This window comes from Charadrius vociferus, unplaced genomic scaffold (assembly GCF_000708025.1).
Source record: "Charadrius vociferus isolate BGI_N301 unplaced genomic scaffold, ASM70802v2 scaffold61, whole genome shotgun sequence".
NCBI lineage: Eukaryota > Metazoa > Chordata > Aves > Charadriiformes > Charadriidae > Charadrius > Charadrius vociferus.
Window position 1 is genome coordinate 3886568 of NW_009646945.1, and position 17884 is coordinate 3904451.

Genomic DNA, 17884 nt, shown 5'->3' on the forward strand with positions numbered 1-17884 from the left:
AAAAGCAAAAAAAACCAACCCTCAGTTCCCTGCAGCTCCCATGAATCCTGGTGCTTGAGGGTGCCCATGCCCTGCTTCGACCTGGTGGCTAGCTGCAGAGGCAGCAGTCACACCAGATCCTCCAAGGGCCACATCCTGCTTTAACCTCCACCAAGATGTGTTTTGAGGCCCATGGCTGAGGAGTTATATCCCCTCCGTGTGGATACCTGCATTGAGAGTCCCAGATGCCAGGGAAGGCGGACGTGTCTCCATGGGAGGGGGCTGCCCCTCCAACACCCATGAGATGGGTGACCTTGCCTGGGTGGGCCACAGGAGGCCCCGGAGAGCAATCAGACTGCACAGAGGCTTGGATGGAGGGCAACCCAACAGACGCTGAAGTTACAGGCAGAAAAACAGCCCATTTGGGGCTGTGCTTAATTTTTTATTTTTAACACTGTGTACTTCTTTTTCTTGTTGCTAATAAACTGGCATTAAGGTTGGTGTCCCTCGAGTGCCTGCAGTTCTTAAGCTTTTAGCTCTGGGATACAGATTGCCTTGTGCCACAAGCACTGCAGTAAATCCCACACTGCTAACCTTCAGTCACTAATGGGGCACAAATCCATGGCGCAGAACAGCTCAAAACTCTTTATTTAGATTTCCTCTTGCAATGCCTTCTGTTCAGCAAAAATGGATCCTTGTGAGGAATATTAATAAAAAATCTTTATAAAATAAAAGCAAAAGAAAGATACATATTAAAAATCAAATTTTCAGAACCAAAGGTAGTCTGACCAGGATGGATAACCTGTGTCAGGGAGAGATTTAGCAGCTTGGTGCAAGTGGAATCAGAGTGCTAAAAGAAACAGAGAGGTGGAAAATCTTTCCATTCTAACAGGTGAATAACCAAAATAGTCATAACCACCCTATAGAGGCATATCGTAGCAGGCTGCAGAAAAAAATACGGCATATTCAGATGTAAATTATAGTTGTATACGCTTCACTGATTGCTTCATAAAGTAAAACGGCAGATATTTAGATTTCAGCTCAGTTCCGCATATGTCTTGGGAAGGAATTTTTTTAGGCAAAAGGCATGAGATCGCACTGCCCTAATAATAGGAAAATGTGTAGAAGCGGAGCGTAGCTTGGCAGAGCGGCTGGCTTCAGCAGCAGCAGGCAGGGCTTTCCAGCGCTTGCACTTCACTTTCTGCAGCACAAGGTGCTATGGTGCACTTCAGAGGTCGCCAGCATGTTCAGAACTAAAACCAGACGTAAGCACTGTTATCACAGACTAGAAACTGGCAATAGAAAATTCACCAAAACCTGCATTCTGCAGCTGTTTATGTTTTTCATTGCCCAGTGCTCATTTTATAGGTATTACTTGGCCTTTTCTGTGGACCCATAACTTACACTTTCCAAAAAAAGAGCAAGTTTTTTGCAATTCCATCAAGAACTTGTAGAGGAATTCTAGATTCCCCCATCTTTCTAATGGGAATCTGTCCCAGACATTGTTTTACTGGACCATAAAATTAAGACTGTCTAGTAATGGCATGTTGAGGCCCTGGCTGGGAGGAGCGGGGGTAGTGTGTGAGCTGTGCAGTGCCTTTCAGCAAGTTCCCACTCGAGAGCCACGCACGCACCATAGAGGGTACAAATAGAAAGCAAACACAAATGAGATATCCAGAAAGGGAATATGTTTTGCATCATGGCATAGTGGCTCCATAAGCATGTTCTCTGATTACCCCCTGTTCCGGGCAGGCATCTCCTATTTTCGCACGTGAACTCACGCTCTAGTCTTTCACCTGAAACTACACTCAATGGTTAGCGCCATGTTTATATTTACATCTATGTGCCATAAACCCTAAAGGACTATAACATTACAAGAAATATTTGCCACACCATTGGCAGCAGTAACTGAGCGAAGAATTGCCAAGTGGGAAATCCGAATTTGCAAACTCAGTATTCTGGGCTGCGCGCCAATACTGTCTGGGCGCTGCGGAGGTGACACATTCAGTCTCCTCACAGGGATGCCAACGTGCCAACTGCATCCCTGGCACAGCATCTTCTCCTGACAAACTTATGGAGAAGAACTGCTACCAAGTCCAGAGGGAGATGCAAGCTGCTTTCTGAGCTTCCTTGGCAGCAACTCCATTTTCGAGTTGTGACTGTACTTTCTCCTATTTACAAGAACAGTTGTTTGTGATATGCTGTGATCTCTGGTAGGATTTTGAAAAGTGCAAAAATGACAGCAGGACATTGGTTTCCAAGTATAAACTAGTAAAATCCAGAGTAATTTCATTTCCCTAAAAAAAAAAATAATGTAGATACTCACTTACAGCAGCCCAGATATCAGATGTTGCAGCCAGTATTGGACAATGCAAATCTGTTTGTTAGCTGCCAAGTGAAAGACATGATCCTTAGTATATGAAGGTTGTAGGGCTGATCTCGAAAGTTTCCCTTTTTCAAATCATACTCAAATCATACTCCGTGTCTATTGTCTCACACCTAAACTTCTTTTCTGTCTGTCAGTAATTTTTCAAAGCAAAAAAAAGAAATTGAAAAATCCTCCAGTCTTCCACAGGGCTGCATGACCTATAACTTGCAAAATCCATTAGGAGACAGCCTTTTAGTAACCAAATTGTGTCATTTACAATTGCACAGCAGCCAGAAAGAGCACTATAAATTACAATTCTGTCACTGTAAGGGACAAAGGAAAGGTGTGGGCAGGCTATTGCTATAAAGGAGGAAATATAGGAGAGTGATAGAATTTCAATATTTTTTGCTGAATGTACTTCATATAATAGCAAAATTGGTACTTACAGGTTAGTTATTTTTCTGGCTGTATATGAAAGACTTAGTAAGACTATAGAAGATTGTTTATTTTTAAGGTGTAGCAGAACAGAAATGCTGAATTCAAACCTTTTGTGGGTTTTTTTTCTTCTTTATACATTGAGTAAAAAAGCATGTAAAAATTTGCTTAGCATTTTTAGTTAAAATTTTTCATATTATTTAATAATTCAGAAATAGGGTTCTTCTTGATATTCGTTTGAAAAATTATCTGCTGTTGAGGCTTGAGCAATGAATGGTGGCTGGGAAACTGGTGAAGTAGTATCATCATGGAGAGAAAAGCAAAGACCATCACTCAGATGCTGTGGTTTTATGTGGTTACTCTTTCTCTTTAATGGGCAGTCAATTATTCAGAGAAAGGTTGTCTTGTTAAAAATTCTCAACATTCATTTTTTCCCTAAAGTATAAAAACTAACAGCCTGCATTCCCGAGTACTTCCAATAGGTTTTGCAGGGAACCTAGAGCTGGTATTCTTAAGGATATTTCTAAAGAAAAAAAAGAAAAATCCAATTCTGAGGTCTTTTTACAACTCTCCTTACAACTTTCAAACCCTGTTATACGTGTATCATAAAGAAATTACACAAAGAATAGAAGTCCAATTTAAAAAAAAATGCAGGCTACTTAAAGTATCTGTAAAATTATCTCAGAAATTAATATTTCCGCTTTATGTTTCCACCAAACTGAAATGGGACAGTGAAGCTAACTAGCTGAGCAATTGCTACTGGAAAAATCAAATACATAAGAGGAAATGCAGTTAACACAATATTTCACATATGTTAATGCTTACAGTTCCATCAGTGTCAGCTTTATTTTCTACTTGATATACACCAAAGCTGGCACACAATTTTAACTGATGAGGTAATGTCATTTTTAATTTAAGGAGACTTAAGCCGTCCACTTTAACTAGTGATATCATCTTTGCAGTTGTCTCACGGGGCTTCATGTAAACATAAGTAATGTGCCCTGGATGGTTTGGAGCAGGGTTGTTAAAAATGACATTGGTCATCATGAAGACATTTTTTTCCTTTGATCTCTTTAAAAATGTCAGGCACACTTTATTGTCCTGTCACTTTTAACTCTTCCTTGTATATTAACATGCTCGGAACATTTCAGTGAACGTAACAGTAGAATAAAGGTCTAAACAAATTAATGGAAACATTTTAATGTCAGTTGTAGTAGGATAATGAAAAGTAAATGGGATTGTCTGGCTAACAGCAACTTGTTAAATAAAACGGCAGCACAGCTGAGATACAAAGATGCAAGGGCAGAGAAAAGCCTTCCGCTGCCCTCCGGAGCACACTCCGGGCTCCAAATGCCACCACCTTCTAGGAGAAGATTAAACCAATTCTACAAATCGTGTCTACTCCTCCTTCCCGTCCGGGGTCGAGTGAAATCATCTGCTAATAAAACTTAAAAGCAGACTTGTCTCCGCACCTGCAGTGTCTGCCTCCCTGTGGCTTTTATTCTCGTTTGTATTCTCGCGGCTGGTTGGTGCACCAAGGTGCCGGGCTCTCCTCCGCCCTCTGAAACCAAATCTGCCAGAACAAGCCCGACCTACTGGCAGCTCTGGCCACAGGGCTGAGGAACCCTAACATGACTGCCGCTCACAGGCAAACCTTTACTACCAGTCATTATTGCATTATTATATGCTTTCTTTTATAAAATCCTTAGGAACCAAGCAAGTACCCAGGGGAGGATTTAGGCCAGCCTGTTCAGTAATCACATGCTCTACAAGTATGAATATTATAACGTGCACTTCTTGATGCAAATACCTAAGCCAAGATGATCTGTAATGAAACAAGTTTTGTCTGAGAAAAAACAAGTGCTGTGACAGACGAGTGGATTTTGTGATTTGCTCAAAACTATTTGTCCAGCTAACAAGGAAAATAACAGATTTTCCTACCACCGATCTGCAACACGGTGGAGTTTTGAACAAAATCTAATGTTTAGGGATTTATTTATTATTCTGTGGACATATGTTTGGAGGACAGCATATGGAAATCAAAGTATTGTTCATAAAGAGCTCCAGCCAAAAAGACATTTTTGAATTCATAACAGAACTTCACAGTTTGAAAAGAATGCTATGCATTATGTATTGATAACAACACTACACAGACAAAGGAACACAATTTAATAATACAGAATTGTGCTCATGAGATTTCCTTTTTTTTTTGTTAATTGGTTACTTTAGCTGACATTGTCTGCAAGCATAATGGACACCATTCTTCCTAATAGTTCCATGTTGCCAGATGATGTCTACAGACATAATGTAGTCCATTTTAATTATTTCATTTTGCTTACATCTTTCAGCATAATGCATTTTCCAAGCAAGCTAGCATTTTTCTTGATTATCTATGTTGTGTTATGGTTTCTAAATTAATTAGATCTCCTTCTTTCCTGGAAGTTAAAAGTTTCTTCCTTCCATTTATCTACCAGGTATGATTATGTTGAAGTGATTGATGGAGATAATGCTGAAGGACGCTTATGGGGAAAGTACTGTGGAAAAATTGCTCCCCCTCCTTTAGTGTCTTCGGGACCATATCTTTTTATTAAATTTGTTTCCGACTATGAGACACATGGAGCAGGATTTTCTATCCGTTACGAAGTTTTCAAAAGAGGTGAGAAACAATTCATTGTTATATAGCTCATAACCTGTGATTTTTGCTTTCATCAAAAAGTTCAGCTTAGTTCTTTGGGATGAGGGGAATACATGAAAATGCTTGAAAAAGAAAATGATATTACCCATGTCATTCTAAGGTGGGACATGTATTCAATGGGTGTAAATCATTATGAATCAAATGGGTCAGCTGCATCTGAGGATTGACTCCTCTGGGTGTAATGTGATAGTCTTCATCAGCTGTTTGTTTCAACCTTCCTAAAACCATTAGCTTTCTTCCTTTTTTTTTTTTTCTTTCTGTGATAATAATTACTGTATGATTTACAATGTTACTGCCTTAACAGCCCTGTAACCTTCTGAGTCTCTGACTTATTTTGGTTAGTGTTTTGTTCTGCGTTCCCAAGAGGTGGCTGTGGGCTCAGAAAGGACCAGAGTACACATGGGCAGCAGATGATGTTGCTGTTGCTTTCACAAATCATGTTTGGGAGGTAAAGGAGAGGAGAAGCTCACACAGTCATGACCTGCTGGATGCTTGTGCCAGGAATTCGGTTCCAGTGAGCACAGATAGCTGTATGCGGTACAGAGAAAGCCCAGAGGAACAAACAGTCCAGAATTAACCAGACCTATGGACAGTCCCTCTTTGATAACTGTCTTTCTGAGTCAAGAGCTAGAAGGGGAGTAAGATCATTTTTTTGGGCATACACCTTCCCTATAGCTGGATGGAGATAAATAATTCCTATATTCCATACCTGGACAATACAGGACCAAAACTCATCATACATAAAAAGACAATAAGCTTAACTTTATAGAAAAAAATACTGACTTCAACATTGATGTTTAGGGTCATATTTACAGAAGCAGCTCAAAACTCCAGATTTCCAATGCACACCACTCCCAGAGAGTGCCCCATTTTCAGAACCAGTTCAAGTTCCTTTTATGCACCTAAACCAGAGCCAGATTTTCAGCTGCGTTCAGCACACGCGCTTGGTGGCAGCTGTACTGTTAATGAGGAGAAGCACAGTAGTGAAGTCTCTTTTCTATTGCATGCTATTGCTGCTCTGCACAGTGCTAATTGGGGCCACAGACCTCTTGTTCACCATCTTCCCTCTCTGTAAATCCACTCTTGGCTCCCAGAAATTCTTCTGATGACCTTCAGGGTCACATTTTTTGAAAGAACTCCGCATCCAAATGACACCAAGCTTCCCTGAAAAAATATCTCTATTTATTTTGGTGTCTTTAGGAGGCTAAACTCTTGAGACTGTGTCCTGGAGTTTCTCAGTGCTTATATATACACTACCATCTTTCGTAAAGAACAAGGCTGAAACACAAGAACAAGTGAAAGAATGACCTGTGAAAAAATCTATTTGAACAACTGAGCATTTTCAAGAAAAAAGCTTTTATTTATTTCCTAATAGTGTAGTGGCAACTCAGAGCTCTGACAGGAATGCTGTGTTTATTTCCTTGTGTGGTCATTTACATCTCTCAGTGATACCCATTAACCATGTTAAGATGGCATTATGAATGTGATTTTACACGCACAGAAGTCAGGAAACTGAAAATTATGGCTCCCAGAGCAACTTTAACTCTAGTTCATTCCATATAAACTGTATATTAATGCAGGAAAGTTATCACCAGGTACAGTGTTAGAAATGCTGTGTGTACACAAAGGATACAAGTTATAGTTGCTGTGGGAACCCAGCCCTTTTTAACTTTTGAGTTAATGCATATATGCTATTCCAAATTTACATTTTAATTTCTGTACCAAATAAAGCTGACTAGTTTACCCTGTTACACAGGTGAAACTTAGTTGCTTGCACCAGGCTCATATGCTTCATTTTAGCATATTCACAACCAAGCTCATCATTTTGCAGGTATGAGAAGTATGAAAATGATCCCAAGCCCAAGGTCCTGTGGTGCTGACCTGAAGGCTGATCTGCATTCCAGCACGCAGTATATTTTTGCCCATTATTCCTGTAAGAGCATCCTTAGTTTTTGAAAAGAAAAACCGCATTACGCTACCAGTGTCCTAAGCCAAATTCTAAACCTGGTGCTAAAAATGTCACACACCATGGAAATGGTAAGGAGAGACCAGCACACATGACTACTGTGATAAACGTACTATGGGCTTTGAGAGTAGGAGCTGCTTTTACTTCTCATCCAGTGCCTTAGCCAGAAAGATACTGAAGTTGAGATCCAGAAAAAAACATGAAACCCATGTTGCCCAGCATTTAGCCCATCTGAAATGTTCATTATTTTGGCTCCAACAGCAAGCCTATTTTAGGAAGGATGAGTAGCCTATTCACTAGATGAGGATCTATACGGTTCACATTCAACATTCATAACTTTGGTCAGCTAAATTTATGGTGTAAACTGAAAGAAAAGACAGTGTCCCCCAGGAAGGCAACTGATTTTCTGGCCAGTGACACCTGCAGAAAGCAAGTGAAATTATCTCCGGTGTCATCTTTCTCTTTCTTTGCTCTCTCTTTTGCCTCCTTTCTCTCTTTCCTTCAGCTCAACTCTCTTCCTTTATTTCATACACATGCACACATACAGTTTCTCCACCTCAGAAATATCTACTCTGTCCAGTCTCTGCTAGAATCTTTTCTGCCAGTTTTCCGTGAACATCACGCCATGGTGTTCCTCATAGCCTCAGTGTTGATTTAATTCCTGGAGTTCCTTCACAGTGTCAATAAAGGGTCAGAATCTGTGAAGGGCACTTCAGTGAGGCAGCTCTTCTGAAAACAGTTTTTGTTTCTTGCACCAGATTGACTTGAACATGTTTAAAATAAAGCAAGCTGGTACTGAGATACCATGTGTGAGTGTAAGGAGACTGACGATTGTGCACTCACGGAGCCAGGATCTGGTTGTATTTAATAAAGCAATAATGATTCTGGCTTACATTTTATATTGCATCTTTTATTGGATTCCAAAAGGAGTACAGAGCACTTTATGCTATGAATGGCATAGCAAAGCTATTTTATCCTGGAACAGCAGCTACTGGTGGGAGTGAGGAGCAACAACCAGAATATAACCCTCCTATACATGACAAGGAGACAAGGGAATGACAGGGAGAGAAGAGAAATATCCGACTAATGTGTAAGGGGGCGATTTAATTATAGGCAAAATGTAATTTCCCAAATTGGAATGGGTCAGGTTACGTGAGCATTAATATCTACATCTTCCAAAATATGCCACGAAGTGCTCTGAATATTGATGTGATAGAGCAAGCATTTTCTATCAGTGCCTGTTGAAGGACAAAAATACCTGAACTGACTAGATTCATTCAGACCTCTCTCTCACATGCTGAATTTAGCTGGGAGGTGGCCAAATCTGTGGGGGGTAATATGTTTGGCACATTCACAAGGAAAACATTTTCTATGGTGAAATAAGAGTGTTCATATATGCAACAAGCCAGACTGTTTTCCTTCAATGATCTGTGTTAAGCATTGGAAATCCTCTAAGGCTCCTGACTGCAGTCTCTCAGGATGCTGGGCATCCTCATCCAAATTGAAACCTCGCACAGACTCACCCTCCAGCACAACCTGTTGCAACCAAACTCTGTCACCTGCGCCCTGCCTATACTCCATGTCCGAAGACCTTCATCTGAGTCATCCTGACCAAACTCCGCAGGTCAGCTGCTATCCACCAGTGCCCCAAATCCTTTAAATCACTTTCCATTAAATTGGGAGTGTCAAAAGTCAGAGAGAGAAGGGTACCTATGCTGACCCTGTGGGAGGATGTGTGGGCAGTGCCTGCTGCTGGCTCTGAGCACACCTGCAGGTGTGGGATCCACAGAGGCGATTCCTGAGGGACCTAAATAAAGGCGAAATGCAATCTGTCAACAAGAGAGGGACTCCAGTTTTAGTCCCCTGTGTTCTCAAAGTCAAATCCAACTATGTAGCCTTTTATACCCTTGTATCTTTACTGCCACTTTCCTGCTTCACCAAAAGCAGTGTTTGGAGCATCCCATTATGCCATGGTGGGTACATTGGGGAAAGCTGGTGTGTCAACATTGACATTAGGTGACTTCTAGCAACACTGCCTGTAATCACACAGTTTATCATTCCTGCACTAACAGCAACATTTTACTGGTGCACCTGTGTCAACACCACTCAGAATGAGTCACTCACCCTTGGTACATGTACGAATTACCTTTCACATTTAGTTTGTCAAGGAGGCATAGGTCACATCTGGCAGAGTTACTGAGTCAGTGCTCCAGGAATCTGAAACCACTACTCCCTCTACTGAATTCACTCACCCGCTTTTGTAAAAAATTCTATTTCACCAATAAAAGCCTGTCAGCCGTAAGATTTAAAGATTTGAGCTTGAAGGGGCTATAATTATTTCTCTAGGGCTCTGTCGAGATTTCTACAGCTTACACTTTCATTGTTCCCACATGACTTTGTATTTGTCATAATTTTTTCTCGAGCTGGTACAAGTTTACATATTGTTCCATACAAATTGAAAATTGGAGATCAGACAGTATATGCGAATTGCGCTTTAAAACCTGACTATCAATAATAGGAACAAGCTGGCTGAATGATTAATACAGAGATTAAAATGAGGTGTTTCATTGAAAAGCCACCTTTGCTGCTGGAGAGACAATACGACCTAATTTGTTTTCCAGCTAACTACTTTGTTTAGTAGCATAGTGTTAACCCAGGCGGTTTTTCTCTTTCTCTTACAGGACCTGAGTGTTCCAGAAACTTTACTTCATCAAGTGGAGTGATAAAGTCCCCTGGATTCCCTGAAAAATATCCCAATAGCCTTGAATGCACTTATATTATCTTTGCACCAAAGATGTCAGAGATTATACTGGAATTTGAAAGCTTTGAGCTAGAACCCGATTCAAATACTCCAGGGGGAGCGTTCTGTCGCTATGACCGATTAGAAATCTGGGATGGATTCCCTGATGGTAAGAGAAAAATGGACTGTGATATGCATAACCATTACTCTGAAGTGGGCTGCAGAAGGCATATTCTCATTTTTTTAAATGTCATAGTAGAGAGGTCCTTGCTTGATTTATGTGAAAAGAGTTGAATTAAAGAGAAATGGGGAAAATGCTCTGTAAATTCATTCAGTAAAGCCTATCACAGCATGAATGATTTTTTTTTATGAAATATATTTAATTTTGAGCAGTTGGCTTGGCGAAAAACTCTGTGTTTAGAGGGAATGAGTGATGGGCCTCCTACGCTAAAATAAATTAAATGTGAAGCCTTATAATGGGTCCCCAAACTTTCACAGCTAACACATGAGTATTGTCCAGAAATTTCCAACAACTTGCACAAACTGGAGTTCAGGTAGTAACCCTGCAGCTTGAGGAGGAACCGGGTTACAGACCAGCTGTCAAAGCAGAGAGTTTCTTTGCCAGGGAAAACGTGGTGTCCATACAATTGACATCATAGTGACTAAATGATTACCCAGGTCAGTAAATAGTCATTGAGTTTTTCATGCAAGTGGCTTCGGTGATCAGGCACTGCAGGGTTCCTCTGCTATAGTGCTCTCTCTTCCAGCAGTATAAGCAAATCCAAAGGTTTTAGCTTAATTTGTTAATTTATAATCTCTGATTAGCTGGGCACATGTGTCAGGGTGGGTGTGTTGGGTACACTTCTGGAACTTACTTCTCTGCCATCTCAGTAATTTTCCACTTAGCTGTTGACCACACCTGACCTTGTGCAAATTCACTAAGTGCATAGCTAGATATTAGCTAAGCCTATAGAGCCAGTGAGGCCTCGTTTCACCCTCTGCCCAATCTCATATCCCTGCTTTACGCTGAGACTGATGAACAAAACAGCTGCATTTTTTTTTTCATATATGGCAACGGGTCTGCAAGATCCAAGTCCCCTCCAGGTAGGGCAGCCATGTACCAGTTCTCCAAGGACCCCAGCTCGATAAGCTGCAGCTCCAGCCTAAAAGGGACTGTTCAAGCTGAGTGCCTAACCTTTAGGGTGCCCAGATGCCTATACGAATTGGGCAAACAGCTATGGAAAACTGATTGTTTGTGATGCCTTTTTCACTGTTTCTATGTGTGGCATAAGCTGGTAAAGAGGAGCATCTTGAAACTGTCCTTTTTCTTCCTAATTTTGCAACTTGTAGAAAAATTCAACAACTGAGGGTTTATGTTGTATGTGTTGGGCACTAATTACCACTATTTCAGTTTTCCACTGGTGTGATAACCCATATTAATAGATATTTTCTTTGCTTTTATGAACAGCAGTGGCAGTTTCTGCAAACTGTTAATCCTACAATAATATTTCATTTAAATGAAAACACATAACTTAAGGAACATATCTTAATAAGACATTTAAACTTGCCTGTTTTCCTACATAAATCCCCAATATAATTTTAATTAAAGCTTTTATTGATGCTGCAGTAAATAGGTATGTGCTTTTTAACGTATATTTGTTTTTCTTTTTTGTTTTATGCTTAATGGGTTTATCGTGGCTCTTTTCAATCCACTCCAATAAATAGGGAAGAAAGAGCCATAACAGTAGCTGAAAGACTATTTAGTATTTAATGCCTCAGTTAGGAAAACCGTATTGTAACACTACAATAATGATGTCTGGAACATTTAATAATAGGTTTATTTGTATATAGGCCAAATCTTTCCAAGCTGAATTCCTGTAGAACTTGCATTTAAATTGACATGTGAAAAGATGATCCAATCAATCAATTTATGTGTAATATTACCAAAAAGAAATGCATTATTGTTAGTGTCAGAGGGTTTCAAAGCTGTAATTTCCTGGTTCAAGAAAGTGACTGAGCCATACTGAAGAGCAATTAACAGCAGGCATTATCAGCCTTCCAATTCCCTCACAAACTGTCTAAACCCCAAATGATCCTGACATCCAATAAGGGTGTTTACATGTTTGTAAATATTCCACTGCATTTGTAGATGAGAAAGAAATGTTTCCTTAGATGCAAACTATTGGAGGTTGTGGTGGTTGTAGGGGAATGTTTGCCGCATCATTTTGCTGTCGGAGGATCCTTAGCCAGCAGTCAGCCTCTCTTGTTCAGCTTAACACAACAAAGGCGGAGAGGATGTGATTGCTTTTGTGTAAACGCAGCACAGGATGAATCTCTGGGAGGAAGAAGAACTATTCCAATTGAAGAGCAAAGCTGACACAGGAAACCGCTGGTGTGACCTGGCTGCACACTGAAGATAGATAGAAACTAAAAGTTTCTGGGTATCTAAAAGAGAGTATCCAGATAACCTTGCGAAATAAATAAAAGGAGAAAGGAAGGCAAAATAAATCTGATTTGCCTGCACATGGCAGTAGTAAATTTCTGAAAAATATTAGACACTACGGTTGCCTTTGATGAAGGGGGGCTCACCTAGGGTAAGTCCTTAAGCCATTTGTCCGTTTCCCTTTAACCTGTGAAAAAATATTCTGAAGCTATGTCTACACTGTCAACTGAAATGGGGCCAAGGCATGGTTGTACGTATTTCTTAACTGCTGGCATACTCCCTTGCACTGCTTTAGTCCACATTGGTTTGTATTTTCCGAAGCAACTCCTGAACACAGTTTGGAGGACAGCAGAAGCCAGGGGTCATTCCCAACAGGCACGTTGGACATGGCCATCCTGCTTCAGAGGGAAGAGCCCTGTGGGAGCGAGCTCTCTCACACTGTCAGTCTGGTCCCAGGAACAGTCCCTGGCCACTGACCGCAGGTCTGGAGGGTGGTTGCTGGCCTGCGCTGTTTAGTAATAGAGCCATAAAAAAGGAAGCTATTTTGCTTTGTTGTACTGCATTGCTGCTCACATGCCCAATTGTGTTAGAGGTTAAAGCCCCTGTTGCACTACACTGATATAAACATGAAGTAGAAGGATTTTTTTAAATATTTGGAAAAAGATCTATATCCTTCAGTTGAAACCCCTGTTCCACAGCAACACGGTTACGGTTTGCCGGGATGATGGCAGTATTTTAATAGGACACAGAGAAGACTTTGATGGAAAATAGTTGTGGCTGCAACCAGGGCAGAATTAGATGGACAGCCCCCTGAACATGCTGTTTTCACCTGGCTCTGGAAACCAGGCATCAACGTTTGAGCCAGACCCTGTCAGTCCCTCCATGCTCAGCAGAGAACAGCACTCCACTCTGATCTGTCGCCAACATCTACTCCAGGGCACAGTTAATGGACCTCTGGATGTTCTTATCTCATTGACTGTAGTGGGAGCTATGGATCGCTAACTCAGGCGTAAACTTTAGATACCTAAGTTAGAGCAGATGAAACCCAACATAAGTGGAAAATGTTTTCATTGTAGAATTTGATCAGCTACAGTCACTAGAGATCAGCAGCAAATGACTTTGCTGTTTTCTACAGTTGTGATTTTTTTCCTTCTCCCCTCCCCCGCAAAAAAGGCAGAAAAACAAGAGAAATGTTCTCTTAAATAAATTTTCACAATGATGTTTAAAAGGATATGTCAAAATCAGTATGCTTCCATTTACATTTTGCTTCTACGCAATTGCTGTTTTCTGATGGAAAACAATTTTCTGTTAGACAATTTGCCAGCAACTATAGCAGTCATTCACAAAGACGCTAATCCTGAAATGCTCTGTCATGATCATGGAGTCCTCAGCCTACATGGCTGTCCTTTTAGTGGGCTGAATCTGGCAAGTGCTGAGTACTTGTGTCTTGATTCTGCAAAACATGTGCTTATCTTTGAAGCATGTAAGCAGTTAGATTGACTTCAAAAGGAATTTACCAAGGAGACTTATGGGTCTGAAGTTAAAAACTAGTGTAAGTGTTTTGCTGTTTCAGGAGGAGAAAGACAGGCAAAAAAAAACCTGGCATTTTGTTTCTTCATAACTGCATGCCAAGGGCACCCTGTGGGCTCTTCTTTAAAACAAAGCAATAAGTGAAACAAACCCTGTTGGAGAATATTTGGGAACTACAGATGTGTGTTGCAAATACTGTGCAGAAAAAGGACCACAGTTTGAAGGAGATAACAGGTGGAGTTAGAGCAGGAGGGTGAGTAGATCACAGAATAGAAGTATGTGGTTTTGCGTGAATAAACTAGACACCAAAAATATCTTAGCCCAAGGCACAAATATACCTCAGCCAGCCTCAGCTGAGAACAGTCCATTGATGACTTTGAAGAAAAATAGCCCACTCAAAACCAGGACTAGCCCAAGTGATGAATTGCACATATTCATCATGCAGCTCTCTTTGAAGCTCTATAGACTGTCTGCTAGGGGCTCAAAAGTAATTTAAAGAAGTTTACATATGGTTTGAGAACCGCAGGCTAAGCATTGCTGCTTTGGTCAATACCACAAGAGCTTCCACTGAATTACAGAGCAAAACAGAATGCTTTACTTCAGTCATTAACATCAGTGTAAATGAAGGTTGCTATTAATCTAGGTGTGTTTCTCCTCTGTTGCGATTGCTTTCTACACTTGTGTGAGAAGTTATTAAGATATAAGGGTATACAAAAGCTCGGTGTAGGTGACTACTGAACTGTGAGGATGGGATTCATTTTTCAGTTCTTTTCTCTTTAGCATCCTAAATTGTGTGCAAATGTTTTGTCAATAGCAATCATACTGCTGGGAAAATACTGTCCACAGCGCACCAACATACTTTTACAGACCAGCTTTAAAATTTGGTAAAATGGCTAGCTAACATAACATTTCTTTTAATATTTTAAAATGTCTGATATACCATTTTTTCTTGCTAGTGATCTGTTGAGGTTTTTTTAAATTAATTCCAAAAGCCAAGATTTCAACTGGATGTGCAAATGTGTACTTCAGTAAGTCTCAAAATTTCCTGATATGGATACTCTTTGTCCAGAAGGGCACACAGTAGAAAAAAGAACAATTAGTAAGGATAAAGTTTCTGTTTACTGTTAAACCACCAGCCATATTCTATATGTTCCATGGTCAGATCTGTAAACCTTCAAACATATGGATTAAGAGTAATCAAGGATTTATTCAAGTTCTAGAATTAGACTCTGCATTTTGGGAAAAGCTTGCAAAACAGGTTTCTTAGTTGCTCTTCCACCTTTTAACCTGAAAGTTACTCAGTTTTCCACTATATCATACTATGCCAGTGGAAAGAGGAGCCAAGGTCCCAGAAATAGCTACAGCATGGGCAGTCAGGTGAAGTAGCTGGCTCACCAAGATGACTCTGTTCTGCAGGTAACGTAGAAATGTCCTTGAGTGAGGACTCCAAGTGACTCTTATTCAGAGTAAGCCTTCCTGGGGGATGCATGCAAAGCGACATAATGGTCTACAGGTAGAGGTTGCGAAAAGCTTTCTGGGCCTAATGACTTTTCAGCACCTGCCACCCTAAAATTGCCATCTGGAACAATATATGGTCTATTATGAAAGCCCATCTCGGTTGGTAAAGAAGGGTCAGGAAGATAGTTAACAAAAATCAGTGGCATAGTCTACCTAAGCAGACAGCCGTATCAACCCTTGAATGATTGCTCAGATGGTGTTCCCCACACAGTGTTTATTTGATGTGGTGACACCTGAAACATTTGATAATTTATTTGTCATTCAAAAGTTTTCAAGACTTGAAAGCAAAAAAGGAGAACTTTGTGTTAGCTTTTTATGTAAGAAGAATAAGAATATCTATTTCATCCAATTCTGCTTAGATCAATACCGTATCAGCTCAGTAGGCTAAGGTTTACATGTGCAAAAAAATTCAATACCTTTTTGTGTCATTTTCTGCAAGTTTTTGGCTTGTGCGTCTACACAGCTAGAAAAGGGAATAGTACTGTAATAGCAGGGCCAATCTGTGGAAAGCTGAAATGCAGAATCACTGAATATGTCTTAAAAATTATAAACCAGTGAGTCATGGGGAATCTTAAAGCCTGTCTGCTTTAAACAAAGTTCTCTTCTGTTTGTCATTTCAAAGAGGCTTCCCTACAGGAAATGGGAGGAGGGAGGCTCAGAGTACCATAACATGGTGGCCTTATCCTCCTTATTTTCTTGCAGTTCAGAGTAATATCAGCAACTATCTTGTTGAAAGGCCATCATGGGAAAGAGCAGGATCAGAGCTGTTTGCACATAGAAAATGCAAAGAAAAGAAAAAAACTGCAGCATTTGGAGCGGGGGCATTATTTTCTGTTTTTAAAAAGCCACTAATGGTAACAGTCTAAAACAACTTTCACACTTCAAATAATAAAAATGTAAAGCTTTCATGATTTCTAGAAAGAAGAAGAATTCAACTCATATCCTCTGTAGCATGTTTCATTCTATCAATACTGTGTTGAACAACCCTGGTGGAAAAGGGCTCAACTGGCAGGTATTTTAAATGCCATGGGATTGCCAAAGCAACGGAAGACTGACTATGGCCAGAATATGGATAGAAAAGCACATGCTGGCAGCAAGAGCTATAACATCTGAGCTCCCTCTTTCTGGCAACTTCAGGGCCTTACAGAAATATGTAGCTTACATAATAAAGTTATTCCAAGCTGGAACTGTTTTACTTGTTGGAAAATGCCAATAAATGACTACAAAATTATGTTAGCTGAGGATTTTCATTGAACTGTGAATAATTAGGATATATAAACATTTTATATTTTAAACTGAAAGTGAAATGGACTTCCCAGAGAAATGACAAGGTGTTAATTTAAGCCTGGAAAGCCAGTGGTGTAAGCATTAGAATGATGTCTTATGATTATTTTCATGATTGACTCCATGGATGGGTTTTAGCATTATCTTTTCTTATTGTTTGTAAGCACAGATGTACCACTATTCAACAGCCTGGGGACCTATCTGTAGGGAATGCTCAAGTGCTAGAAGGCCACATATGTTGGTTGTGAATTGAGTAGCTTAATTAAGGAAAAAGATTATCTCACTGCACAGGAAATCCAGAAAAATATCAGGAACTGGTTTATACATTATTAACACTGAGACTGATCATGTGTGTGTGTTTGTGTGTGTATTCTGTGTCATGGAGATATACTTAAGAAATCCTTGCTCTTTTGAAAGGATTAAGATTTTCCTCTTGAATTCTTTTACAGTATTCTTTAATATTGAGCATATGGGCAAAAGATCCATGAGGGTGTGCTGAAAGCCTAAATAGGAGGGGTTAAAGAGTTATTGGACGTAGCCTCAATAGGGTTGCAAAAATGTTTTTCTAAGTTTGCTATAAAATTAACAGATTATCTGCAGTACTGAGCATAAATCCTGGAAGGTGCTGTTTGAATTCCTACTCCCAGAGCATCGTGTAGACTGGGTGGGTAAATCAGATGTCCTTGTCATAAATTCAATCACACTTTGGAAAATACTTCTGGTGTTTTGTACATGTAATTTTGTTTATCGTTACCCTCTCTGCACACTTTAAAGGACATTTTTTGAAATCCTGGTTCTTTATTTTTTCAGAGGTTTATGGAGTGCTATCTAGAACATTTTAGAAGTAAGATTACTAGGATAGGATAAGCAATTTAGTGTTCGCCACTAAGTTATTGATGATATTATGATTTTGAACTGTGGTAGAG

The 17884-nt window shown here is 40.1% G+C and overlaps 1 protein-coding gene across 1 annotated transcript in view; it reads left to right on the forward strand.

Moving 5' to 3' along the window:
- Positions 1-17884, forward strand: part of NRP1 (neuropilin 1) — a 113174-nt gene that overhangs the window by 41126 nt on the left and 54164 nt on the right. Inside the window, exons 3-4 of the mRNA XM_009895105.1 lie at positions 5257-5438; positions 10125-10352. Of these exons, the coding sequence (XP_009893407.1) occupies positions 5257-5438; positions 10125-10352 (410 nt within the window). The remainder of the gene's footprint in view (positions 1-5256; positions 5439-10124; positions 10353-17884) is intronic.